Source organism: Amblyomma mixtum, chromosome 10 (genome assembly GCF_055824585.1).
Source record: "Amblyomma mixtum isolate Tamu chromosome 10, ASM5582458v1, whole genome shotgun sequence".
NCBI lineage: Eukaryota > Metazoa > Arthropoda > Arachnida > Ixodida > Ixodidae > Amblyomma > Amblyomma mixtum.
The window spans coordinates 65,761,383-65,789,040 of record NC_143021.1 but is presented as its reverse complement, the minus strand read 5'-3'; the positions used below and the strand labels follow the sequence as shown (position 1 = coordinate 65,789,040).

The 27,658-nt window shown below is 47.6% G+C and overlaps 2 protein-coding genes and 1 pseudogene across 2 annotated transcripts; 2 read left to right on the top strand and 1 right to left on the bottom strand.

The window, feature by feature from the left end:
• Nucleotides 1–4,390: 4,390 nt before the first annotated feature.
• LOC149325992 (uncharacterized) lies at nucleotides 4,391–5,717 on the bottom strand. Its single transcript, XM_089564447.1, has 2 exons — nucleotides 5,625–5,717; nucleotides 4,391–5,309 (listed from the first exon to the last, which is right to left on the bottom strand). Exons 1-2 carry the CDS (start codon nucleotides 5,715–5,717, stop codon nucleotides 4,560–4,562), a joined length of 843 nt encoding a protein of 280 aa, XP_089420573.1. The 3' UTR covers nucleotides 4,391–4,559.
• A 16,935-nt stretch (nucleotides 5,718–22,652) lies between these two features.
• Nucleotides 22,653–24,473, top strand: LOC149325991 (uncharacterized). The gene is made up of 3 exons (XM_089564446.1): nucleotides 22,653–22,878; nucleotides 23,774–24,107; nucleotides 24,286–24,473. The coding sequence occupies exons 1-3, from the start codon at nucleotides 22,696–22,698 to the stop codon at nucleotides 24,471–24,473; spliced, it is 705 nt and encodes a 234-aa protein (XP_089420572.1). The 5' UTR covers nucleotides 22,653–22,695.
• A 249-nt stretch (nucleotides 24,474–24,722) lies between these two features.
• Nucleotides 24,723–27,658, top strand: LOC149325990 (uncharacterized; annotated as a pseudogene).

The following is a 27,658-nucleotide window of genomic DNA, read 5'->3' as shown; positions in this document are numbered from 1 at the left end:
GTGCAACTGCTCCGGTAACTTGAGCTTGGCGATTCCATGTCTTTCCCTTTACTCTCACGACATCGCCGGTATTCAGAGGTGGTAACGTTCTCCCCCGAGAGTCTGCCTGGGCTCGCTTCAATACCGGTGTGCTTGGCTGCTGCCTGAAGTCTGGGAGCAGAGTGCGAAGCCTCCTGCCCTGCAAGAGTTCACCAGGGGAGCAGCCATCTTAGAGTGGAGTGGATCTGTAGTTGAGGAACCCGAGCCAGAAGTCTTCTTTTGTTTCTTCCGTTTTCTTTAGAATTCTTTTCACAGTCTGAACCCCTTCTCGGCGAGTCCATTCGATCGCGAGAACTCGGGGCTCGACGTGGCGTGGCTGAAGTCGTACCTGGATGCAAAGAGAGCAAATTCATAAGACGAAAACTGAGGCCCATTGTCCGTGTGGACTGCCCGTTGTGCTTTGAGCGCTGCGGTCGGGGCGCTATTATTTTTCATTCCTTTTAATCGCCCATCCTAATTTTTGTCCGTGTGAACTTCAATTGGAATGCCGTATCTTGAAAAGATGGCGCTCAACTTCTCAATTACGGCACTGGATGTTGTACGAGTCAGCTTTTCCACTTCCAGGAAGTTCGAATGGGCATTGAAAACCAACAGGTACGAGCTCCCTCCGTACTGAAAAATGTCGACGCCTACGCGGTACCATGCATGGGCCGGTGTAGGTCTGATCATAAAGGGCGCACTTTGCTGTTTGTAGGAATATTTGCGGCAAACTGCGCAACTCTGCAACAGGTTTTTGATACCAGAGTTCAGCCCGGCCAGAACACTAGGCCCCTGGCTCTTGCTTGGCACTTGTTCAAGCCCATGTGTCCCTCATGAATGCGTTCAAGAACTTCCTTTCGCATTGACTTCGGGACTACAACTTTACGGCCTTTAAATACAATTCCTTTAATCAATGACAGCTCGGACGCGAATGGCGTCATTATTCCCACAACGTCACCTTGATCACTCGCCGTTGCTTTGGCCAGACGGGCCAGTGTTCTTGCGCTTACTAAGGTTGACATGACTGCAACCGCGTGGACTTGAACATCTTCCGTGTCATTATGCAAAAAAAAAAAACAGCGCGAACAAACGAGGACGAAAGGAAGAATACACAGGAACAAGCGCTGTCAAACGGGGACGAAAGAAAGAATACACAGGAACAAGCGCCACTATGTATCACCAACTCGCCCGCTTCAATCAATCAATCAATCAATCAATCAATCAATCAATCAATCAACCAATCAATCAATCAATCAATCAATCAATCAATCAATCAATCAATCAATCAATCAATCAATCAATCAATCAATCAATCAATCAATCAATCATTTTTTATTCAAGACAACAATACAAATGGGGGACGTGACAAAAGGCGGAAAAGTGCCTGACGACGTCACGCCACCCTGTGGCAAGCAGCGGTTTGACACTCATGCAGAGTTTCAACAGAGTTTACATGCAGAGAAAAGTCTTAGATGAAACTGTATCCCCCAACCCCCTTATTATATTTTTTTTACAGTGCAAGAATATGTACAGGAACGGAGTGCAAGAATAAGTGCAGCAACTTCTACTAGCAATACATGTTAACAAAACACTTCCAAACATAAAATACATGGAAACTATCGAACTTGAAGCACATGAAACATGAAATTGAAAACAAGAAAGAAAAACATGAAAACATAACACACTAGTCTTCCTTTAAGAATAATCCCTTCAGTGTTTTCTTAAACCTACTTAATGAAAGATTTTCGGTTAACAGGTCATGAATGACGGGATAGTTGTTTAATAAATCTGCTATCTGACAGCTTAATCTTTGATGTCCAAGTTGGTTCGAGCTCGGGGCTTGACTATGATGCTCTTTCTTAAATCGTACACACTTCTTTTTTCCTGGTATTTTGTTTCAAAGGTAGATTTATCCAACCGGTATTGGCGGTAAACTTCCAGGCTTAGTCTGTATTTGTAGAACTGAGGCATTTGGAGTATTCCATGCGATCTACAGTAGGGCGCACAACTAGAGGACAGCTCTAAGTTACTGATAGCGCGTATTGCTCTTTTTTGTATTGATAGTAGGGAATCTAAATTTGTTTTCGTCGTGGTTTGCCACACAAGAGAGCAATAGCTAAAACGTGAATGTATAAGGGAGTAGTACACCAGTCGTTTGATAGAAGCTGGCAGGTAACACCTCAGTCTGTTTAAGATGCCTAAGGCACGAGAGAGATCAGTTCTAAGTGTGTGGATGTGAGCATTCCATAAGAGATTTTCGTGGAATGTCACACCTAGAAATCTGGTAGTAGAAGACCGTTGTATGTCCAGGCCATTAAATTTTAAACATGGAATTGTATACATTTCAGTACCTTTGGAGCGAAAGAGTACATACTTTGTTTTGTTTATGTTTAATGAGAGCCGGTTACTTCCCAGCCATGAGGTTAAGCCCAACATCCAATTGTTTGCCTCCCTGAACAGCGCATCTAAAGCCCTACCCGAAAAGAACACATTGGTGTCGTCCGCATATAAAACCAAATTCGAGGCACCCGGTATATTTACAATATCATTAATATAGATGAGAAATAAGACTGGCCCTAGGATGGACCCTTGTGGTACACGATACAACAGAGTGTCTCTGAACATACACCATTGATGACAGTATACTGCTCACGTGAAGTTAAATAACTCATGAGGAGAGTACCAGCTATACCACTGACACCGTAATGCTGAAGCTTTTTTATTAGTATATCATGTTGTACACTGTCGAACGCTTATCTAAAATCGAGGAATATACCCAGAGTTAGTGCCTTGTTTTCGATATTGTGCAGAATTTCATCTTTTATTCCAAGTAGTGCTGTTTCTGGCGATTTGTTTTTCTGGAAGCCGAACTGTTGCCTTACGATAATATTTTGCGGGGTTAGAAATCCGACAAGCCTTTTGTTTATAATATGCTCAGCTATTTTGGAAAATACAGAAAGCACAGAGATCGGCCTGTAATTGTTCACGTCATCGAAAGAGCCTCCCTTATGTATAGCCGTCACACGAGCAAGTTTCATTTTGGCTGGGAAAACTCCCTTTTCCATTATAAGATTGCAGATGTGTGCAATAGGAGTACTAACTATTTGACTCACAGCCTTCAGTGGTTTTGGTCTGATCTCATCAGTGCCAGATGCACAACCGTCTTTTAAAGACATAATTATATCTTGCACCTCGCTAAAATCAGTGGGGGACAAAAATATTGTATTAGGATTGCTTGCAGTGACATACTTTTCCCAAGGTGTAGAAGAAGGTGCATTTGTTGCGTCGGCTAAAGGAGCACCAGCAGCAAGAAAATGCTCATTAAACAGGTTTGCAACCTCTGCTTCAGACAGATCGGCATTCCGAAAGTTCACTTTTTTTTTGTTTCTGCATTCTTATAGATTAACTCTCTCATGATTTGCCATACCGGTCGTGTATTACCGTTCACCTGTGTAAATTTATGTGTGTAGTATTCGAGCTTTGCTTTTTTAAGTCTGAATTAAGCAGATTTCGTACTTTCTTGAATGCGTGAAAGTCACTTTCATCTTTTGTTTGCAAGAATGTTTGGAAAAGTCTGTTTTTCTGTTTGATTCTTTGAAACAGTTCACGAGAAATCCAGAGCTTTCGTACTTTTTTGTTCTTTTTTCAGGGCTTGAGGGGATAACATGTGTTATAAGCAGATACAAAGCATGAAAGGAAAGCGTCGTAAGCGGCATCGGGGTTCGAGAGCTCCAAAATTATGTTCCAGTCAACATTTGTCAGCATGTCCCTAAACTTGTTAACATTGTACTCGGAGTAATCTCTAATTAGTACTTTGTGTTCGGGGGCGACTGTGTGTTTGCAGGGTAACACACAATATATTGGCAAATGATCGCTTAAACTGCAGACCAGGGTGCCTGATTTTACATTCTCACGAGGGAAACTTGTAACGCACAGATCAAGAATACTTTGGGAACTTGGTGTAATTCTTGTCGGTGTGGTGATTACGTTGGAGCAACCATAAGACTCGTATAACTCTTTGAATTGTAAGTAGGCTTGATTGTCAAGGGAAGCATTCAGGTTGAAATCACCCACAAGAACGCTTTCAGACTTCAGCTGAACACTGAGTTCAAGTATCTTTTCAGTAAACTGCATAAAGTAACTGAGAACACCTGATGGAGGACGGTACATGACAGAGAAAATCATACCACGACACTGAATAACTATGCATTCATAATTATTGCCAATTATCTTGAACTCCGGAAGTACCTTATAATTAAGCTTTGGTCGTATGTGTACAGCGATACCACCACCACGCCTCCTACAGCGACATGCAGATACAATATCATATCCGGAAAGTGAAAAACACTCGTCATCACATGAGAACCAAGTCTCTGTAAAACAAATGATGTCATAGGAATGATTCGGTTCCGACAAAAAAGAAATTACTTCATCATACTTGTTGCGTAAACTCCTGGCATTAAGATGAAAAACTGAAAGTGTGGGCAGGTTTTTCATTGTGGAAGAAAAATTTCAAAGAAAAACAAACTTGCCAGGAATAGTCACTGCAGATCATCAAGATCCTGAACCGTGCGAATCACCACAGCATTATCACCGCTCTTCTTTCGAACTAGCACTTTTCCGTTCGTGTGCCATACAAAAGCGTAGCCTGCGTTCTTCGCCCATTCCTTTGTTTTTGTCAGAAGACTACGGGAAAGCCTTGTCATGTTTTCGCACATAAACATCTCACCAGGTTCATTCCTTAGTGTCTGTCGCTTTGCCAGCCAGGCGTCACGATGTTCATGACGGACGAAGCGAGCAATGATTCCCCGTGTTCTGCCTTGTTTCGCTGGAAGCCGATGTAGTGCGGTGATATCTTGCTTAGTTAGTGGCTGAATGTCCAGTCTAGGGGCTAATTCATTTATTTTTTCGAGCAAGTTCTCGTTTTCAGTTTCAGGAATGCCGTGAAATTCAATGTTGTTGCGACGGCTACGCCACTGCAGGTTATCTACATCTTGCATTATCTGTTGCAGTTCACTGGAAGAGTCGGCCTTTTCTATCTGATCCATGCGTTCGGCCAGTTTTTTTGTCGCTTGCTCTTGAATTTGAAGACGATCCTGAAATTCATCGAACTTGTCTGACAGGAACTTCACGCTGGAGTCAAGTGCGTCTACTAGTTTAGGGAGAGCTAGGAGAGTATCGAGTTTGGTCTGAACTGCTAGCAAGTGCGCTGCTAAGTCGCTGTCTAAGTTGGGGCTCTCCGAGTCATCGCTTCGTGAACCCTTGCTACACCGGTCACACTTCCAAGATTTCTTGAAAGAATCACGTTTGGCATTCCATGTTTCGTCACTTATACCAGAACATGCATGCTGCGTCAAAAACCGGTAACGCCCGAACGGAGTACCGAACGTGCATATAGTTGCTGTGGAGTCATCCAAAGGTACCTGATGAAAACCCGCCCTTGCGTCGAGGAGCGCGAAGTACTTAGCGCTGGCGAGCTCAGGTTCTATGTCCTCGCGTCTTTGCATCTGATAACGAGTGCATACAGCGAGAGCGTTGATACTTCTAGGGTTCATACAAACCCGTATTTTCCCGTCTTTTTTCCGGACGACAACCAAAGGGCTCACCCAGTCTCTCGCTTTCTGGACCCTCTCAATGATGCCACTTCGCTGCATGCGCTCCAGCTCCTCCCTCAGAGGTTCCCTCAGCGCCAAGGGCATCCGCCGAACTGGCTGGACAACTGACTGTATCGATCGCTTCATGCAGAGACGCGACACATCAGTAGCTAGGCCAGAAAAGACGCCCGGTCCTTTATTGCGCATAGATTTATAGCTGCGGCTGCAGCGAGGGAAAGGGAAAGGAAGAAGGGGCGTTGACATGTTATCAGGCCGCTTGCTTGATAGCCACATCTGATACATCTTCTTTCCTCTGTGAAAAGATCAGTTTTGACAATGCTCTAAGAAATTTGCCGAAACTTGTGATCATAAGTCAGCCGTTTAGGTTCCATGCGTGGCCGGGTTGTCCTGCGTGGAATGGCTGGCATGGTTGATCCAGCAGCTGCACCTGATGCTGTCAGCTGCGTGCTTGTGGCAAGTCCATCACGTGGCAAGTCCATGCTTGATCCACCAGCTGCACCTGATGCTGTGAGCCGAGTGCTTGTGGCAAGTCCATCACGTGGCTCACCCTGTTCATCGGCGGTACCAGGACTTGAAGTTCTTGGAGCCTCGGAGCGGATGTCCACGTCGTCGTCGCTGTCATCGATGACGTTGTAGTGCTCTTGGGTTCGCAGCAGATGTTGCCTATTACGCCTTAGAAGACGGTCGTTGTCCATTCTCACGATGTGGGATCGTGGAGCCACCTTCTGGAGAACCATCGCTTTGCGCGACCATTGGCGGTCGTCACGAACCCGCACCGTGTCTCCTTGCTGCAGTGGAGGCAGTAGTTTGCCCTTGGACGACTGGTGGTGCTTGACTACCGGGCGCTCCTGTTCGACGCTGCATTCAGGCAGAGTAGTGCGCAGCCGACGACCCTGCAACAATTCTCCCGGTGATTGTCCGTCCTCTAATGGGGACGCGCGATATGATAAAAGACCCATCCAGAAGTCGTCACGAGACTCTGCAGTTTTCTTCATAATGCGCTTGACTATTTGTACTCCTTTCTCGGCCAAACCATTCGACCGCGGAAATTCAGGGCTCGAAGTAATATGGACAAAGTCATAGCGCCGTGCAAACTCCGCGAACTCTTGGGAAGCAAACTGAGGTCCGTTGTCGGTACACACTTGGGCAGGAATTCCGTACCGCGCAAAAATAGACGCAACCTTTGTAACGACTTCGCGCGCAGTGGTGACGGCGAGTTTCTCAACGTCTGGAAAGTTTGAATGCGCATCAAACACCACTACGTACATGTCACCAGCGAAATGAAAAAGGTCGATTCCCACCCGGTGCCATGGCACCTTGGGTGTTGGCCACAAAATAAAAGGCTCAGAAGCTTGCTTGTAGGCGTACTTTTGGCATGCGCTGCATTTGCGAATGAGCGTTTCAATGGCACTGCCCATTCCTGGCCAGAAGATCAGGCCCCGAGCTCTGGCTTTACTTTTATTCAGCCCAAGATGTCCCGCGTGCAACTTCTGCAGCATCTCCACTCTCATTGTCTTCGGTACGACAATTTTGCATCCTTTCAGCAGTAATCCATCAATTTCCGATAGTTCTGCTGCAAATGGCTTTAACTCTCCTTCAATCTTAGTTCCTTGTGCCACCTGCTCCAAGACTTTGCTCAAGTATGGATCCGCTAAAGTCTCACTTTGCAGGCGCCGTTTTGTTGCTGTGCTTACTATGCTTGAGAGGACCTGTACAGCATGAACGTCGACGTCTTCGGTTGACTCCAGGACGGCACGGACGGCAGGAGCACGGGACAGCATGTCCGCCAACAGCAGGTCCTTGCCCGGAACAAACTGGAGTTCGTAGTCATAACGAAGAAGACGAGTAAAGAAACGCTGCAGCCTTGGTGGCATATCTCCGATTGCCTTTTTCGCGATTGCCAGCAAAGGTCTGTGATCCGTTTCAATGACAATCTTGCGGCCATATACCAGCTGGTGAAACTTTTCACATGCGAAAACAATGCCCAGGGTTTCTTTCTCGATTTGCGAGTACCGTGTTTCGCTATCGGTGAGTGCTCGCGAAGCGTACATGACTGGGCGCCACTCACTGCCATGCTTCTGCAACAATGCTGCGCCTAACCCTAGCCCAGATGCGTCAGCCGAAATTTTGGTTTCTTTCTTCGCGTCGAAGAAGGCCAGCACAGGAGGCGTTGTTAATGCTTCGCAGACCTCTTTCCACTCACGCTCATGAGCCGAACTCCAGTCAAAAACTACGTTCTCCTTCACCAAGCTGCGAAGTAGGGACGTTTTATCGCTCAGTCGAGGCACGTACTTGCGGAAATAGTTAACGACTCCAAGCATTCTGCGTACTGCACTTTTGTCATTCGGGTGTGGCATAGCTTGAATGCTTGAAATTAGATCAGAACTCGGCAGTATGCCATGTTCACTGATGACGTCTCCAAGAAATGTTATTTCCTGCACACCGAAGGCACACTTCTCACGGTTGAACGTAAGACCAGCTTCCTCTGCCCTTCTCAGTGCTGCTCGCAAGCGCTCATCATGCTGCTGTTTGCTGTTGCCACAGATTAGCACGTCGTCAACATATACATGAACCCCTGGCAGGCCGTCGAAGATCTCTGCGAGCGTCTTCTGGAAGACCTCACTAGCAGACGAAATACCGAAAGGGAGCCGAAGGAATCTGTAGCGGCCGAACGGAGTCGCAAACGTGCATATTCGCGACGTGGCCTCATCTAACGGTATTTGGTGGAAGCCGGAGTTTGCGTCAAGGCGGGAAAACAGTCGCGCCCCTGACAATTCGCACTCAATGTCTTCACGTCCGGGCATAGGGTAGTGCTCACGCATGATGTGCTTGTTAATTTCTCTTGGGTCCATGCACACCCGGAGGCTTCCATTCTTTTTGCGAACTATGACCAAGGGACTCACCCATTCGGTGGGCTCGTCTACCCTTTTGATGATGGACGCCTTCTCCATGCGGTTGAGCTCTTCACGTAGTGGTTCCCTTAGGGAGAAGGGTACCCTCCTAGCAGGTTGTACGACTGAAACCGCACCGGGCCGCAGGACCATCTTGTAGTGTCGTTTGACGCAGCCGGTTCCACTGAAAAGGTGCGGGGCCGTTTGCTCTGGTGTTTCATGCCCATCCTGCATGTTAACGGCATCGACAACTGATGGAATGAGGCCAAATTGCAGGCATGTGTTAAAGCCAAGGATTGCTTGTCGGCCTTTTTTCACGATAAAAAAATTCGTCTCGTGCTTCGCTTTGTTCAGGAGCAGTGATGCTGTGGCGACACCCACGTGCTTGATAACGCTGCCATTGTAGGCAGTAAGAACCGCTGTACTCTTGCGCAGGGGCGTTGTACTGCAGATGCGTCGAAAGATGCTGAGGGGAAGAAGGTTTGCCTGGGAGCCCGTGTCAACTTTGAAACTGATGACGCATCCGGCAATCTGGCCGTGCATTGTCCAATCTAGTCCTGCTTGCCTGTTGACACTACATATGCTGACGTCCAAAACTTGGAAGTTTTCATCGCTTTCCACCTCTTCCTGTACTTGGTTGACTTGGCGACTTCTGCAGCACAACGAGAAATGATTCATTCTTTTGCAAGTGTAGCAGCGCTTCCCGTAAGCTGGACACTGTCGCGGCGCGTGCGCCTGGTTGCACTGCTTGCATCGAATCCGCCTTTCTTTACCAGGCTGGTTTCTTACGGCGTAGTCAACGTGGACGTCGCCTTTGGACCCGGTAGCATTTTGCTGCGCGGCAGTCTCCGCTGCCTTACACATCTCTTCTGCTTTCTGCAATGTGAGACTCTTATCTCGTAGCATTTTTTTTCTGAGCGGGGTACTATTAGTGCCGAAAACAATCTGGTCTCGTACCATGGATTCTTCAAGGCCACCAAAATTGCAGAGCTTAGCTTGCGTTCTGAGGTCTCGTGCAAAGGGCTCGAATGGCTCGGACTCACCTTGTACCCGCATACGAAATACATGCCTCTCGTAGACTTCGTTTTCTTTTCCGTCGAAGTAACTGTCAAATTTCTTGAGCAGCGTGTCGTAATCATCTTTGCACTCATCTTTCGCGTAGCTGAAGTTGTTGTAGATGTCCAGTGCCTCGTCGCCGGCAGCGCTTAGAAGGATCGCTGCTTTGACTGCTGCTGACTTTGGGGTGGCGGTCGACGTCGCTGTCAGGAACAGTTGCAGCTTCTGCTTGAATATTAGCCAGTTTCTTCTGACATTCCCAGTCAACTGCAGTGGTCCCGGCGGTTTCACGATGTCCATTGCTTCGGCTGCTTGAATAATCCAGCAGGGCACACCGGGCCACTTCTGACACCATGTATCGATCGCTTCATGCAGAGACGCGACACATCAGTAGCTAGGCCAGAAAAGACGCCCGGTCCTTTATTGCGCATAGATTTATAGCTGCGGCTGCAGCGAGGGAAAGGGAAAGGAAGAAGGGGCGTTGACATGTTATCAGGCCGCTTGCTTGATAGCCACATCTGATACACTGACGTCGCATCCTTGCGTAGGACCATTTTGTACCGGCGACTCACGCAGCCGGTTCCCTGAAAAAGCTGGTGGAATTCGGTCAGAACGTCCTCACCGCCGCCGGCTGTGGTGCTTCCTTCTTTTACAGCATCCACTGCGCGTGACACCAGACCAAGGAACTCGCATGCTAGTAGTCGCAGTATAGCTTGGTTGCCCTTTTTGACGACATAGAAGTTGATGTCCTTCGACCAGCCGTTCACGGTCTCGGTAGCCTTGCCATCACGAAATGTCGAATGACACCACCGCTCTATGGTCGAAGCACCGAAGAGCTCGGTTTCAAATCTGCTGCCGTCTTGCATCGTCGGTAGATAGAGTAGGGCAGCAAGTTGGCCTGAGATCCCGTGTCCACTTTGAAGTTAACCATCTGGTCAGCCACTTTCGCATGCACTAGCCAGACCGCTCTCGAGACTGTTACATTGAGAATGTCGAAGCTGTCTTGCTCCTCGACAACTCGGATTTGTGGGCTCTTTTTGCAGCAGGCTGCGAAATGGTTAACCTAAGAGCACTTGCTGCTGGGATAGTTGGTTTTGGTTCATAATTAAATAGTTTTAAGGCGCAAAAAACAGACAAGACGCATAGGATGTGGGATACAAAAATATCCTTCATCGCCCCCGCGCCGAGTCACGCGACGAAAGCGCGCGCCGCCGGGCGTGGGGAGATGGGGCACCCGGCCACTCTCCTCACTCCCAGCTCGGACGTGACGTCACGCCTACGTGCTGGCGTCTTAGGGACGGGGTGAACGACTCTCCTTGAAGGTAACCGGTTGCCCAAGGGGGAGGGGGCAATGTCGTAGGGGTTTAAGGAGAGCTCGCGCGGGAACGCGGTCTCTCTCGCCGCGGTGCTACTGCCGCTCTGACCCGACGACGCCCTTCCTGCCCGCGCCTCCCGGATTATCCAACGCCGGTCGACGACGACTTGGTAAGCTGCTGAACCATATATTATCGGATAGAACATTCTTCCGCAGTGTGCTTTGCCTTGCGCTAGGTTAATAAACTGTTTCCTAGCTTACTCTGTTCGTTGCCTACTTCGTCCGAACCCGCCGTGGCTGTGACTTTGCGCCACGGGTTGGGGGACACGAGAACGCCCGCGCATAGCTGGCACGGAAGCTCGCCTTCCCGGCCGGATGCACGCGGAGTGACCCCATAAGGTAAATGACAGGACGAAGCGCCAGTAATGGCGCTTCGTCCTGTCATTTACCTATGCGTCTTGTCTGTTTTATTTGCGCCTTAAAGCTATTAAATTATGAAATGGTTAACACCTCGGCATATGAAACACGTTTTGCCGAACGCAGGGCATCTGCCGGGTATGGCGTGTAAACGATTGCATCTGGCGCATTTCCGAGATTGCTGCTTGTCTTGCATCACTTGCTTATCGGGCTGTGCCGACGGTTCTTTTTGCACCGCGTGCTCCGCTTTGCGAACCTGCCCAGACCGCTTCATGACTAGCGCCACGTGCTTATCGGGCTGCGCCCAGGCATCGTTTTGCAGCGATGCTGCTTCCTCCGCTTTGCAAATCTGCTCAGCCTTGGCAAGTGTCAAGTCTTTTTCTTTGAGAAGCTTTTCACGCTGTCGTGGGCTACTCGTGGCAAACACTATTTGGTCGCGGATTAAAGAATCAGCTAGTGTCGAAAAATTTCAGCTTCTTGCTTGTTTTCCGAGGTCCCGGAAGAAATGCTCGAATGACTTCCCTTCGCCTTGCACTCTTGATCGGAATATGTACCGCTCATAGACTTCATTCTGTTGTTCTTGGCAGTACTCCTTGAATTTATTAACTACGGTAGCATAATTTTACTTGTTCGTGCCCTCGAGAAAAACAGAGTTGTTAAATACCTCCAATGCGTCGTCTCCGGCAGTGCTGAGCAGCAGGGCTGTTTTGGCGGCCTTGGTTTCGGGGCTGTTTTGGAGATTGCGTTGCTTGCAGAAAAAGCTCGAATTTCTGCTGGAACAATTACCACTTCTTGGAGATATTACCACCCAACAGTAGTGGTTCAGGAAGCTTCAGCAGTCACTCCATCGTGTTTCGGTCGCTGCAGTCTTACCCTCAGACGGCAGGCCCCCGACGTGAACTACCCCACTTCTGACACCATGTATCAGTCGAGGCGGCCAGCAAACAAACGCCATTTATTGCTGAACGTACAGTGCTTTTGTAGGCGATGGGGTGTGGCAACCAAGGCGCATATCTAATCTAGGCGAGCACGATGAATAGCCGCACCAGGCATGGCACGTGCGTCATTCCCGATACAGCTGCCGCCACCTGCGCCGCGTGTGACGTCACTCGGTTTCGCGTATGCGCAGGACTGGCAAATCTGTGCACCGGCTCACGGCTCACGCGAACCTCGACTCCGACCCTCGTAGAGATGCCTTTCGCTTCAAAAGGGAGGCTACTGCCCGCTCCGCTGCTCGAGCCCACCTTTCATTATATGCACTTGGCGTCAAAAAATTTTGAATTGATAACTGTAGTCGAGAATTGCAGGAGTATCAAAAATAAAACAGATGAATTTGCTACTCTTGTTTCCTCTGTAAAACCTCATGTTATAATTGGCGCTGAATCATCGCTGGATAATTCCGTTCTCACCACTGAAGTATTTCCCACCGGTTATGAGGCGTACCGTAGCGATCGGCACTTGCGTGGTGGAGGGGTCTTCTTATTCATGGTTGAAAAACAGCGCACAAAAGACTAGACACAAGAGTAAAGGCGACGACAGGAACCTATACCAACTCGCCCAACTTAACGTTCTATTAAGTCTTCTTATTGTTGACCACTGTTTTAGCTCTTCATTAATGACAGCGCCCCTAGTTGGTTGCGAGTCCGTATGGAGCAACCTTCGCCTAAACAATGGAAAGAATTTGGCTATTGGCTCAGTTTACCGCCCTCCTTCTGCTACCAGCCCTGACGATTTCAGATCACTTGAAGGAACAAACAGCGCGACGAAACACGGACACACGTAGAAAAGACACACACACGAGCGCTGACTCACAACTGAAAGTTTATTCTGGTGGAAAGACCCTTAAATAGAAAACATGAGGGGGTGGGTAACAGGGCTGCTCAGCGATAACTGGTAATCAGTGTGGTCGCGTCACAGGATGACACAAAAACACAACAGGGAACAAAAGAAAGTTATAAGCGATAAAAGACGGTGTAGAGGGCCGCGTAACAGTGGTCAGGTAGGTAACAATAACAAAAACTATGAAAAAGTAGCCAAAAGAGCGGGGAAAGGTAAAACCTATGAAGAAAACAGATGAAAATTACACAGGTGAAACCATAAAAATGTAAAAACGTGAAGAAGGTAAAAGTTTTAAAAAACGTGCCCAAAAAGGGGGTGTGGAACTAAAAGCAAGATAAAAGCGGAGCAACAAGGATTCCGTGAATTAATCAGTTGTGTGTGGCGCACCAGAACCTTGGGCGTTAGTCAACGCACCCAGAAAATCTAGCTCTTTTTTTGACAGGGAGAGGGATGGAGTACTGACGCAGTCTTGACCGGCATAATGGATTTGGAGGGCTTCAACGATTTCCCTTGTCAACTTATCTCGTCCTCGCCCAATAGTGGTGCAACGGTTAAGGTCAGGGGAGCAGATTCTTTCAGGGGTGTTTCCATCGATTTTGCACTTCTTACAGTGCTTAGCCAGGTGCCCAGAAATGGCTATACTTTTTACGTATAGCCACTTTTTACGTATACTTTTTGCACCACTATTGGGCGAGGACGAGATAAGTTGACAAGGGAAATCATTGAAGCCCTCCAAATCCATTATGCCGGTCAAGACTGCGTCAGTACTCCATCCCTCTCCCTGTCAAAAAAAGAGCTAGATTTTCTGGGTGCGTTGACTAACGCCCAAGGTTCTGGTGCGCCACACACAACTGATTAATTCACGGAATCCTTGTTGCTCCGCTTTTATCTTGCTTTTAGTTCCACGCCCCCTTTTTGGGCACGTTTTTTAAAACTTTTACCTTCTTCACGTTTTTACATTTTTATGGTTTCACCTGTGTAATTTTCATCTGTTTTCTTCATAGGTTTTACCTTTCCCCGCTCTTTTGGCTACTTTTTCATAGTTTTTGTTATTTTGTTACCTACCTGACCACTGTTACGCGGCCCTCTACACCGTCTTTTATCGCTTATAACTTTCTTTTGTTCCCTGTTGTGTTTTTGTGTCATCCTGTGACGCGACCACACTGATTACCGGTTATCGCTGAGCAGCCCTGTTACCCACCCCCTCATGTTTTCTATTTAAGGGTCTTTCCACCAGAATAAACTTTCAGTTGTGAGTCAGCGCTCGTGTGTGTGTCTTTTCTACGTGTGTCCGTGTTTCGTCGCGCTGTTTGTTCCTTCAAATGCATTACCAACTAGCCCGGAACCTTGCTCTTCAGATCACTGTCTGAATTTTTACTCAGCTTAAAAAATAACTTTCTTTTTGGTAGGGACTTCAACATGCCTGATTTCAAATGGGGAGACTACGAACCTCTTCGTGCGAGCCATTGTTCATTGTCTTCATCCTTTTATGAATTAATTACTACCAATGACCTATATCAGTGCGCCACTGAGCCTACACGGGAAACTGAGCACTCATCTTCAGTGTTTGATTTACTGTTCTGCAACCGGCCTTCAGTAGTGCGTGGCACTGTGATCATAACCAGGAATAAGCGACCACAGTTGCGTTGTCGCTAACGGTCGGCATTTTCCGTATTTAATTCCAAGAGGTCGGCCTCGAAAGGTTTTCTTTTTTAACAAGGGCGACTATACATCAATGAAGAACGAAGTTATGTCTTTCCTTGCTAACATTATTAATCTATGCCAGAATTTAGATTGTACTTCCCTTTGGAAAGTATTCGCGAATAAGCTGGAATGCCTAATTAATCAATATATCCCATCTGAAAGTTTTTCTGGAAAGCGCCGCGGCGACAAACCGTTGATCACGCGGTAGACCAGATGGCTTATCAGGAAAAAACATCGCCTGCTATGATCATACAAATAAAATCGGTGCCCTGCAGTATTGCAGTCGATTCATGTTTTTGGTACTACACTAAAAACTGAAGTTCAAGCACTTAAGGATACCTTTTTTAATGACTTGGGATCAAAACTGCGCAATGATCCCAAGGAATTGGGGACGTTTTGGAAACACAGCGGACGTGCACCAGTCGGAATCCCGAATATAGACCTCTATGGTGATGTTATTAGTAATGAATGTGATAAGGCATGCTGCTTTAAGGCTTTTTTTCAGTCTGCTTTTGCGCCAAGGTACATAGGAGAACTGCGGTTAACTCGTGAATCTGTCACTGAAACCACGGCTGAATTGGTTTTTTCTTATCAAGGTGTGTTAAAAATTGCTTAGTAATATCAATTCATCTTCAGCCGGTGGTCCTGATGGTGTTCCTAACTTTGTTTTAAAGTCATGCGCGAATGAAATCTCTCATTTCTGAGTCATCTTGTTCCGAGCATCTCTTAACTCGGCGTGTCTGCAAAATGACTGGAAAAATGCTAATGTGGCACCAGTGCATAAAAGTGGTTCAAAGAGCTCTGCTGTTAATCATCGACCAATTTTTTTAACCAGCGTGTGCTGTGAAACGTTGAAGCACTTAATATATAGCGCAGTCATAAAACACCTTGAATCTTACGAGTATGTTACAGAAGTTCAGCATGGCTTTAGGTCAGGTTTTTCGTGTACTCCGTTGTTTGAGTTTAGTAATGATCTGTTTTCTTCCTTTGACCGTGGGTCTGAAATAGATTGCGTATTTCTAAATTTTAAGAAAGCCTTTGACTCTGTACCTCATTTAATAAGTTAAATTGTCTTGGTCGGCACCCCACTGTCATCGATTGGCTTCATTCGTATCCTCAGGCCCGCATGCAGCGTGTTTTGATTAATGGTTCGCACTCAGAGTATGTAAACATTTCCTCAGGTATACCGCAGGGGTCTGTTCTTGGACCCCTACTTTCTCTGATTTATATCAATGATATTGTTTTGGATCTTACCTGCAATGTTCGGCTATATGCTGACCACTGTGTCGTTTACCATGTTTCAGCTTCAGCGGAACTTGGATTACATCCAGCGCTGGTGCTCAAAATGGCAAATGTCTTTGAACGGGACAAAATGCCAATTTAGCTCTTTCACTCGAAAGCGGTCCCCTTTACAAACAAGTTAGTCATTACATAATGTTGCCCTGCAAAAAGTACTTGAATATATGTATCTCGGCGTTTATGTTACATCTAACCTAACCTGGACGAGGCAAGTTGAGTATATTACATCCAAAACCTGCAGAATGATTAATTTCTTAAAACGAAATTTCAATAAAGCACATTCTAATGTCAAAGAAGTCCTATATTTCACTTACATACGAGCAATTCTTGAATATGCCTGCCCTGCATTGGACACCCAGTTTTCTCACTTATCTGACATGGTCGAGCGCGTCCAGTATAATGCAGCGAGATTTGTGTCCAATAATTAGAGCTTCTCAACTAGTGTCACGTCTCTTGAAAACCACCTTTGTTGGGGATCTTTAGCTAACTGTAGGGAACCATGCATCGCATCTATTTGCAAATCATGCATCGCATCTATTTTGGAAAGCCGAGCATTGACACAACCGGTACCTGCTTCAACCTCACTTTTTTTTTCTAGACGGCTTGATCATCAGTGGAAGATCCGAGAGATTCCACACACACCTCGTTCTTTCCACGGACAATAAATGAGTTTAACCGGCTGCCCGCCGGCGTCATTGAGTGCTGCATGGAAGATCAGTTCCACGCATTCTTATCTGATGTGTGACATGGCGCGCAGTTCTTTTGTGCTTGTCTTTCATTTCATTAGTGTCAATGTATTTGTGGAGCGCGGTTGTCCTCCTTTAGTGCATGCTTTTCCTCATCTATTATTAGTTGCGTAATTTTTTTGTTATCCTGTGGTACTTCTCTCCTGCAATAATGCATTCGGGTGCTGGAGGTGTCTGGGATAAATAAATAAATAAATAAATAAATAAATAAATAAATAAATAAATAAATAAATAAATAAATAAATAAATAAACAAACCATTCCAGCTGCACGACCTGAGGGCGGCTCTGGCAAAAATGAAACGCGGCACCGCTGCGGGTCGGGACAAAATTAGTGAAATTGTTAGCCAGCCTCCCCGACCCGGAATAACTATATTCATTCGATTACATTACCTCAGTCTGGCTTAGGGAAGTGCCATTCCCCATCGACTCGAAGACCGCCCTGGTCACCTTAATTCCTAGAGCTGGGAAGGCAAACAGCACGCACAACCTCCGTCCGATCTCTGTGACTTCCTGAGTGAGAAAACTCATGGAGATGATGGTAAGCGACAGGTTGTCCGAGTTCATGGAACACCAACACCTTTTAACAGACACCATGTCTGGGTTTCGCCCGCACAGATCTGCCCAGGATGTCCTGCTACAACTGAATCGTGCCGTCGTCGGCCCCGTCGAATGCCCCCACAGTGGCAAGGGCGTACTCGCCTTGGATTTGAAGGGAGCATTCAAGAACGTTACCCACGAGGTAATTCTCACCAACCTCTCTCAAAGTAACTGCGGCAGAAATGCCTTTCAATACATTCGGCAATTTCTGACAAACAGATAATCTTGTATTCGAATCCAGGATAAGGAACATGGTCCTTTTCATTTAGGAACCAGGGTTACACCTCAGGGCGCGGTGCTCTCTTCCTTGTTATTCAATCTGGCTATGATGCACCTACCGGTCCAGCTAGCAGCTGTTGCCGGTGTGCAGCATGCGCTGTACGCTGGTGACATCGCCCTGTGGGCTACGCAGGGCTACCTCGGAGACAATGAGGCCAACCTGCAGGAGGCGGCGACCATAGTATACCGTTATGTTCGTCGCTGTGGCCTCCAATGATCCCCCCACAAGTATGAATTTGTGCACATACGTCCCGCACCAAAATACACAGCCAAAATTGCATTGCCTCTTGAGACAAGTCCAATCCCGGAACATGTCGAAGTCCAGGTACTGAGGCTCTTTGTACATCAATACCGATGGTCACTGGCCAAACCAACGTTTTTAGATCCCTTTCAGTTTGAAAGCTGCGGTGCGCGGATTGTCGCCTTTCCGTTTCCTGCCGCGCGGTGGCGCTCGCCACGCTGTTTGCCCGACCAGCGTGGCCCTTCGCGTCTACGCCACCGTCGCCGCCGCCTGATTTGGAGCAGCCAGCAGATATCAGCACGGAAGATATCAGCTCGCCTGTGCCAGTTGTTGGCAGTGACGCTTATCTTACAGTATACAAAAGCTTCAAGCAAGGGTGCTTAAAGCATCCCACCAAAAAGATGCTAGAGTTTACCAACATTGTAAACAAAGCAATCTCGATTTCTTTGAAAGAAGGTCCCGTTTTTGGGGACGTTTTTTGAGAGGTGTAAACGAGCTGGAATTGCAAAACGTTGCTCGGCTTGGATGTGCAGAGCATATGGCCACTTTTACGTGCCAAGTGCTGCATTTTGTAATAGTGACACGCATGCACTTCTATGCGAGAGACGTGAACCGTCGGCTGGAGAACAGAGAAAAGGTTGTCATTGCAAATAAAAAAGCTCGCCTTCTGTAGCCATTCCCTCCGTGCTTGATGTCGTGTTCGTCGACCAAGCGACGCCAGGCCGCTCCATTAACACTTCCGACTTAGTGTGTCTGCATTTAATGCTTGTCTGTGTTCAACGAAATTAACATTCTAAAAATGAAAGTGCAGGACGCTGCTTTCGTCTGTGCGATCATTGCAAATAAAAAGCTCTTCTATAGGTTATTCGCTCCCTGCATCCAGCTCAGTGTGTCTGCATTTATACTTGTGTTCACTGAAATTGGCATTTTAAAGAATGTGCCAAATGCTGCTCGTTTGTACGGTGCTTCGTTGATAATATAGCGCGGAATTTCGTGATTGATCTAGAAGCGGAACATCGCTAGTTTTAACCTTTCATTAATGTTTCGTGCATTCTCCCGAAGAAATATTGATAGCTTTACTCCAACACATGCATATCATCAGCGCTAAACATCGCAAACGCGATGCGATAGAGCGCAATGCAAACGATTGTTTTTTTTGCGAACTGGCATCAGCCTGCTCTTTATCTCAGCCTTACTAGCCAGGCGAAACATTTCTTTAACCATGAGACTGAAGTTTCAATGTGACAGCTCTAAAAGTACAGCAAATTTGAGTTCGACGTGTTCGTTCCCAATGTTATCGCGGATGACAACGGGCTGTCACAGCAACTGGCAAGCGCAAGCGCTCCGGCGGTTCCGGGCCGACAGCGACAGCAGCGCCGCGTGGTGAGTGGAAGCGGACGGGGGCCGCTTTCTCGGGCGTGGCCCGGGGGAGCTTGCAAACTGAAAGGGATCTAAAAACGTTGGGCCAAACTCCGTCAGGTGGGGGACCAGGTGGGCCGCATGGTTCGACGGGTTTCTAACAAGCGCGGAGGGTTACGATGCAAGGACGCCTTGCAGCTGGCGCATGCATTTGTAACCAATCGAATTCTATATTCGGCTCCGTACCTCCTACTGCGTAAGCAAGACGATTATGCACTTGAAGGCACATTCGCAAAATTATTAAGGAAGCCCTTGACCTCCCTACGAAAACCTCCAACCAGCGTCTGCTGGGGCTGGGCATGGTGGACATATTTCGGGAGCTCCGGGAAGCCCGCTTGACCAACCAATATACACGTCTCTCGATGACATCGTCGAATCGCCGCCTCCCTGCCGGACTACATTTCAAACACACCACTCTCATGGGCCACCGTGGTGGCTCAGTGGTTATAGTGCTTGGCTGCTGACCCGAAGGACGCCGGTTTGATCCCGGCCGCGGCGGTCGAATTTTGATGGAGGTGAAATTCTAGAGGCCCGTGTACGGTGCGATGTAAATGCACGTTAAAGAACCTCAGGCGGTCGAAATTTCCGGAGCCCTCCACTACGGCGTCCCTCATAGCCTGAGTCGCTTTGGGACGTTAAACCCCATAAGCTATAAGCCAAGCCACTCTCATGGAAGATCACGTACGTATTGATGCCAGTGGAGATGCGCACTCCATGTGCGCCCTCTTCCCGCGAACATGACCCGTGAGGGCCATAATGGCCGGTGCCTGGCGCAGGCGGAAGCCCTGGCCGCCACTATGGATCGAAACCCGGTGTATTCCACGTTGTTGAGACGCGGGCTCTCAGTTGCCGTCGGGACGCGGGTCCGCTGTCGCCGACCAGCCGGAGCAATGAAGAGACGGGGGGTTAAGGAGCAGCGTGAAAAAAAAGGTATATGTATTTACATATTTACAAGTAGCGAGAAGCACGATACATGGCACGATGTATCTCAACAGGAAAAAGACACAGACACAGGAGACGGGAGCCCTTAAATAGAGTCGGCACAGACTCCCGCCCCTTTTCGTCCAATCAGGAGCGTCCTGTTGGCTGATTGGCCGGCAAGGCTTGAACGCCAACCCGGGTAGCGTTCCCGTAGCTGTCCGGCCCGAACGCACAACGCGCTCCACGATGACGACACGCAGGCTCGGAGAGACGCCGGCTTGGACGCCGTCCTTGGGGAGCGTCTCTGTAGCTCACCGGCCGAACGCGCAACACTGGGAGCGTTCCGGTGTTAGAAATTCACGTTCACAACAGCTCGCCCCCGCCCGGAAAATCGTGCACGAAGGGAAGAGGTCCGCAGCCACTTCGCGAAGTGCCGAGGTCGGGGCTTAGTCTTTGTCCGCCGGCCATCATCGGCTCGCCAACCGGTCTCTTCAGGTCTGGAAGGGAGGTGGCCTGGACCGGACTCAACAGCAGCCAGCAAATGCCCTTCCATCTCCCCAGGGATCTGCCAGGCTTCTATCTTACCAACAATTTCGCTGACAGGCGACAGGTTCAATCGCGAGTGCACCGTCGCATCACAGACTTCTTCGCGAGTTGAAAAAAAGAAGACTACAAAACAAAACAAAAAAATTAACAGCCCGTCCAAATCCCTTCTATTCCTTTCCCTTTTCAGAAGCATCGGCTTAAGCCATCTGCGTTGGCGTTTGCCTTTTCCTTTTTTGTACTGAACCTCGAAGCTGAATTGCTGCAGAGCAAGGCTCCAGCGCAGGAGGCGACCATTTTTGCCCGACATGCGTTCCAGCCAGGTCAGAGGACAGTGGTCCGTTTGTACGATGAACTTCGTACCAGACACGTAGCAGGCAAGTTCTTGTATCGCCCACACCAGGCACGCGCATTCCTTTTCAGAAGCGCTGTATGCTTCTTCCGTGGCAGTGAGCTTCCTGCTTACATAAAGGATTGGGTGTTCGTTCCCTTGATCATCGGTCTGGCAAAGCACAGCACCCATTCCCCTGTTGCTCGCGTCACACTGGATTATGAACTGTTTTGTATAATCCGGGGACTTTAACACGGGATCCTTCCTCAGGGATTCCTTTAGAGTTAGAAAGGACTTTTCTTTCACGCAGTTCCAGGCGACGCGCTCTGGTTCAGTTTTGCGCAAAGCGTTGGTGAGAGCGCTAGCGATGTCCGAGTACCGCGGGATGTTTTGCGGGTAGTACCCTACAAGACTGAGAAAGGCTCTCACATCATCCTCTGTTTTCGGTGGAGGGCACGTTTAAATGGCGAGCAGCTTTACCTCAGAGCTACGCATGTCTGTCTCCCTGCGATTGTCTCTCCATTTTCTACGGGAGGAACAAGACGAGAACGATTTGCTTTCTCTTGCTGTCTTGTCCCTTTCCTTACGCCTTGCGCGCCAGACGCGACTTTCCATTTCGCGTGCGTAACGCTTCCGGTGGAACCGTCCTTTCTTTTTCTTTGTTCGTGGTGGCAAGCGACACCTTTCAGAAGTGTTTAATTTCTTGCGCACCCTTCCTTTTCGCTCGGTGTGAGGTTCGCACCTATCCGGTCTTTTGATTTTGCGTCTACTAAATGGAGCTATCTTAGCTCGGGGCTTTCTATCGCGATACCTATGCTTGTCCTGATAGCGACAAAACAACAGCCCCTTTCTTTTTAGCAGCGTGACACTCTTCAGCCGCGCCCTGCGCGGTCGCAGACCGACAGTAGCTTTAGCAAAACCGAAGGTCTTAAAGGGAAGCTGAAACGGTTACCGAATTGTAAGGACGCTCGCTCATTGAAATCACCTTCTGCACAATATGTAGTTACGAAGTTTTTTCGGCGATTTATGCTCTAGCAGGCTCGCAAGACTCGATTAAATATTGGCCGTTGCCCCGCCCCTGCGCGCGACACCGGCGGGAGGAGCGCGGGCAGAGAGAAGAAAAAAAAAAGAAGCGAAGCGGAAACTACGTCATCTTCTGTATCCCCGGTCCACTCTTCACTTCCTTTCAATGGTTTTGCCTCGTTTTGCGGTGGTTGTGATCCTTTTCGCTGTTTGTTTCTCCGCTTTTGTGTGCACTTTTTCAGCTCTAACTGCACAGAAGCTGCAAAGTACTTTTCCTGCATGCTTTGAGCATCATGCCGTCCTTCTGTTCGGCGTACGGCTGCTAAAACACGAGCGGACGCGATGATGTTATTTTCCATCGGTTCCCTAAAGAGAGGAAGCTTGCAGCTCAGTGGGTGGCTGCTGTCAAGCGAAAAAACTTCAAGCCGTCGAGCAGCAGCATGGTCTGTTCGGACCACTTTCGTGACACGGACTATTTTCAGAGTTTGTCGCTCATGCGCGACATGGGCATCTCAGTGAAGAACGCACGGCTGAAGCCCGGCGCAGTCCCTTCTGTCTTCGCGCACAAGCCCAACGCATCACCACCACCACGACAAGCTTTCGCTAAAAGAAGAAGACTAGAGGTAGGTGTACAAATTCGCGTAAACGTGCAAAAGGGGGAGGGGGGAATTGCTGTTTTAGGAGAAGTTGCGCTTGTCGCGTCCGTATGCCCGTCGCGAAGTGCGGAAACGTGCAAGGGTGTGCGCGCTGTGCGGAGCCCACGAATGCCATTGGCGACGCTATGTGCTGGGCGGTTGCTGTGGGATATCGTAAGCACCCGAGTTGCTTTCGGCGGAATTCAAAGGGACAGGGAGAAGCACAGAGAGAAGCGATAGCGAGAAAGGAAATGGGAGAGCTATGCGAGTAGAAAAAGTAAACAGGTATGCGCTGCTCGCGCGCGAGTGACCAGACACTGTCGGAAATAACTGCGCGCATGCAATAACTGCGCATATATATACAGAATAAATATACTGCGTGCAATTAATCGCGCACACGGCACCTGCACAAACGGCGGGGTTATGGAGGGGGATGCTGGCTGTTACCGTTACATTTTCGTTGTGCGCTGACTGATACTGCCGCGTACTCAAAGGATGCGGGTTCGATCCCGGCTGCGGCGGCCGAATTTCGATGAAGGCGAAATTCTAGAGGCTTGTGTGCTGTGCGATGTCAGTGCACGTTAAAGACCCCAGGTGGTCGAAATTTCCGGAGCCCTTCACTACGGCGTCCCTCATAGCCTGAGTTGCTTTTAAACCACAATAAACCAATACTGCCGCGGGACCTTTGCTACCGGCTCTCCGCCGCATTTGATCTTCAGAGGGAAAACGCTGATATTCACAACTTATGTCTGTACCAATCGCTTTGACAGCAGGAGTAGGGTGTGTTTTGTGGAGTGGTATGAAAAGACAGGGAATGAAATCTCGGCCTGTTTTATCTCTTGTGCTATAATTAGTCATGAACCTCTGTGTCTTGTTCTTGCAGACATTGGCCGAGCTGCTAAATGACAGCACGGAAATTCCAGCTGAAGCAGCACTAGAGGAGGACAGTCATGTGCTTAGTCCAGGGCCTTTCATCTTCAGCAACTCGCCGCCACCAGCGGCATGTGAAGAGAGTTCTCTGGCAGATGCTGTACAGCCAGACACACCGTGCACCCAGATGGTTGTTGCACAAGTTGCAGAGGCCAACACCAAGACGGCTGAAACAGCCACACAAACCCCGTTACCAGCAGAAACGTGCAGCCAATCTTCGCAAATTGATTTTAAAAAATCGACCTCAACAAAGAAAATCCAGGCAAGGTCTCGTGGTGTTTCTGTTGGTAAGTTGTGAATGCTGCAGACTCATTTCGCAGTTGTTCAAAAAGAATGCCTATCAAAGATTTAAATACAGTGTGCTGCAGAGCATGTACTTTTGTGCCCATTACAAATAGCTAATTACTGTGCGAGTTGTGTTTATGCACACTATTCCACTTATACCTCTTGTGCACCTTCTTTCAGGTATCCAGGTTGGCAGCTGCACTGCTGATGTGGGAACACAAGTAAATATGGCGCACCCCCGTGTTGAAGCTGAAGCTGATGATTTTGTTGATGAGCCTGTGCTCGATGAGGACAGCTCCGACGATTACAGCCCTTTGAATGAGCTGGAATCAGAGTACGTAAATTTCACAACGTTGATTCCTGCTTAATTGTCTCTCTAGAAGTAAAACAACTTAGCTATGTAGAAATGCATAAACTAGTTAGCTTCTCTAAGTGCTGACTGCCAGGGAAGATTAAAAATTTGCATTCTTGTTGCATGGATGTCCGCTGTTAGCTCAATTTTATATTGGACTTTTTTCCAGGTTCGAAGCTGGTGGTGCATCACAGGAGCCATGTCCCGAACAACATACGAGGAGCCGCATCTTTTTAGTCAAAGAAGAATTTTTGAAACAGCTTTTCACAACCTGCAGAGTCTGCCTTGCACCTTGTGATGTAGTGATGATTTGTGAGGGGACTCTGCTGCAGGTGCAGAGTCAGTGTGGAGCTGGCCACTATTTTTCATGGTCAAACCAGGAAATAGTGCATCAGCAACCTACTCTCAACCTGCAGCTGTGTGCAGCCATCCTTTTTTCAGGAAACAATGCCGCTACCACTCTAAGGATGCTGGCTTCATTTGGTGTGCAAGTGGTCACCAACCGGACATTTTTTAATATTCAGCGTTCTTACTTGTGGCCTGCAGTCAAAAAAGTAAGTGGAGGCTCCAAAAAGATTTTAAAGTTCTTCATCCATGAAGTGTGTGATTTTTTCTTTAGGTTTGGGAAGAAGAGCAAGCTGTGTTACTGGCGGAAGCCCAAGAAAAGGCGGTGACACTCGCTGGTGATGGGCGCGCAGACTCGCCGGGGTTTAGTGCAAAGTTTGGCACATATAGTCTTCTAGATGTAGAACGCAACAAGATACTACACTTTGAAGTTGTGCAGGTATGTTGAAATTTCTGCTCTCATTTTACTTGCTGCCAGGGCTTGGCGTTATTCCTCACCATTAATTATGTTCATAATGCTGCCCTTTCATGGCGTGCCATGAAACCCAACGCAACACTTTTCTTACATGTAAAATTGCAGTAACATAATCGTATCTTTCAGTCCAATGAAACTGGTGTCAGTTGCCGGATGGAAAGAAGGGGCCTTGAGCTGGCTTTAGCATACCTCGAAAGTCACGGCGTCAGAGTCCAAGGAATGGTGACGGACAGACATTCACAAATAAAATCCTTCTTCAAAAAGGAAAGCAGCGACATCAAACATGAGTTTGACGTCTGGCATGTAGCAAAAGGTACCATGAGCAGTCTTCATTGCACCTAGTGTAACGAGATGTTTTAGACAATCGTGATTTCATTCAGTCAACATCTTTCAGGGGTTTGCAAAAAACTGCAGATAGCTGCCAAAAAGGCTGGCCAGGAGGAACTTTAGCCATGGATTCAGTCCATCAACAATCATCTTTATTGGTCGGCAGCATCAAGTGATGGCCATAAAGAACTGATTGTTCCGAAGTGGACGTCGCTGCTTAATCATATCAGAAATATTCACACACATGGAGACGTTCAGCCCAGAAAGTGGCTTCATTCAGGTATTTTTTCTGCTTGTTATTTGGGGCAACTTTGGTAAGAAGTTTTTGAATACCTTTTTACTCTCCTGATAACTCAGTGCTTTCATGTGACGAGCCTTGTCAAACTTGAATCTGAGGCATTGCAAATTAATTGAAACATCACTAAGGTGTGTAGATTGTGAGCACATATAAGTGCGAGCAGCAAGGCAAGCAGGTTTATAAAGAACTTCTTCCAGAATTTTGGCTCACTAGTTACCGTCAGCTGCAAAGCTATGGATTGCAGTTTGCCATTCAAGATGTAAACAAGTGACCTTTAGACACCATTGACTTTAGAAAATGGATTCATCAGAACAAACTGCTTTGTCTATAGGGGAAACAAAGCTGTTTATCTTTTTCAAGTGTGCATTGCAATTTCATTTCTCTGTAAAATCCGAAAATACTGACATGCTTATTGCGTAGCTTTGGTTTCTCCCGTGGCAACTTGTAATTACATTAGTATATTCCACAAAATCTGACTCGTGACAAGTTTGTGGCATTGTGTGCTCATGGTTGTTTCTAAAGGAAAAAAATGGTTATACCTCACTTTTTCAAGACTCCAAGGCATACAAGAAGCTGAACGAGATTGCAACAGCTAAGGTTCTCCTATCTGACATGCCACAGCTCTCAACAAGGTTTCAAACCTACGGGTCGGAAGCATTTCATGCCCTGCTGCTGCATTTTGCTCCGAAGTCCTGCCAGTATTCTAATCCTGGAATGAAAGCCAGGTAAATTCCTAGACTTAATGTTCTTAGCATTGTGGTGAGCCTGATGGAAGACAATCGTAGTTACTGTATAAAGTGTGAGTGTTGGGATTTTTCTATTTGTGCTGGCAACAGCGACCAGACACACACCAATGGGCATGCTTTCTTAGCCAAAATCGGGCAGAATTATGACTACAGAGGGTACACTTGCCAACATCCTTGCTTTTCGGAGTCAAGCCACTACAGTCAAGCCCGTTGTGCCGGGTAAGCTTGTACAAAATAATTAGTGTCAGGACGTAGATGGAGATTGCACTAACCCAATAATTGCAAACACTTCTGAACTTCGAACGGCTGGTATGGTGTCACGGTGAATCTACCAGCGCGAAAGACAGGGACGTGAAAGGAGACAAAAGTAAATGCAGCATTGTTCGAAAACGCTTTTAGATTTTTACTTGACATTTCAGTCTGTGTTAAGGTTCGTGGCGTTGCACCTATTACAAGATCCCTCAAGTATAAATAATCGATGTTTTGAGTGCAGTATGAAGTAATTTTAATTTGCTCGCTGAATATGGCTGGAGGGAAGCTCATGCATGTTGCATCGACCCAGGTGATGCAGGTGAAGTGCATTTTTTTATTTCCTGATGAATGCTTTGATGACGTGCACCTTTTCAGGACGCGACTTGCAGTACTTCATTATAATGAGAACTGTGAAAGAAGACAAGCATGCACAACAGATGGTGTGGCTCGGTGGAATGTGAAGTACCCAAAAGCAAGAGGCGGTGCACCTACTGCTTGTCCTGTGTAGGAAAAGCCCACATTTGGTAAGCTCATGGAGCCATTGCATTTCCCCACAGGTTACAGTGGTTTTACTTGCTTACACAGGTTATGTGCAAAAGCTGATGGACTACGTTCAGTCGGAAGCAGGCAAGCACAAGTCAAGAAATAAGCAGAAGGCGGCCTCACCAACTCCGCCGCCCCTCAGCAGCTGCTATCCTCGAGTGGCAATGGAAGATGTTGTGCAGAACAGACAGTCAAGGTTCAATGTGCAGACATGA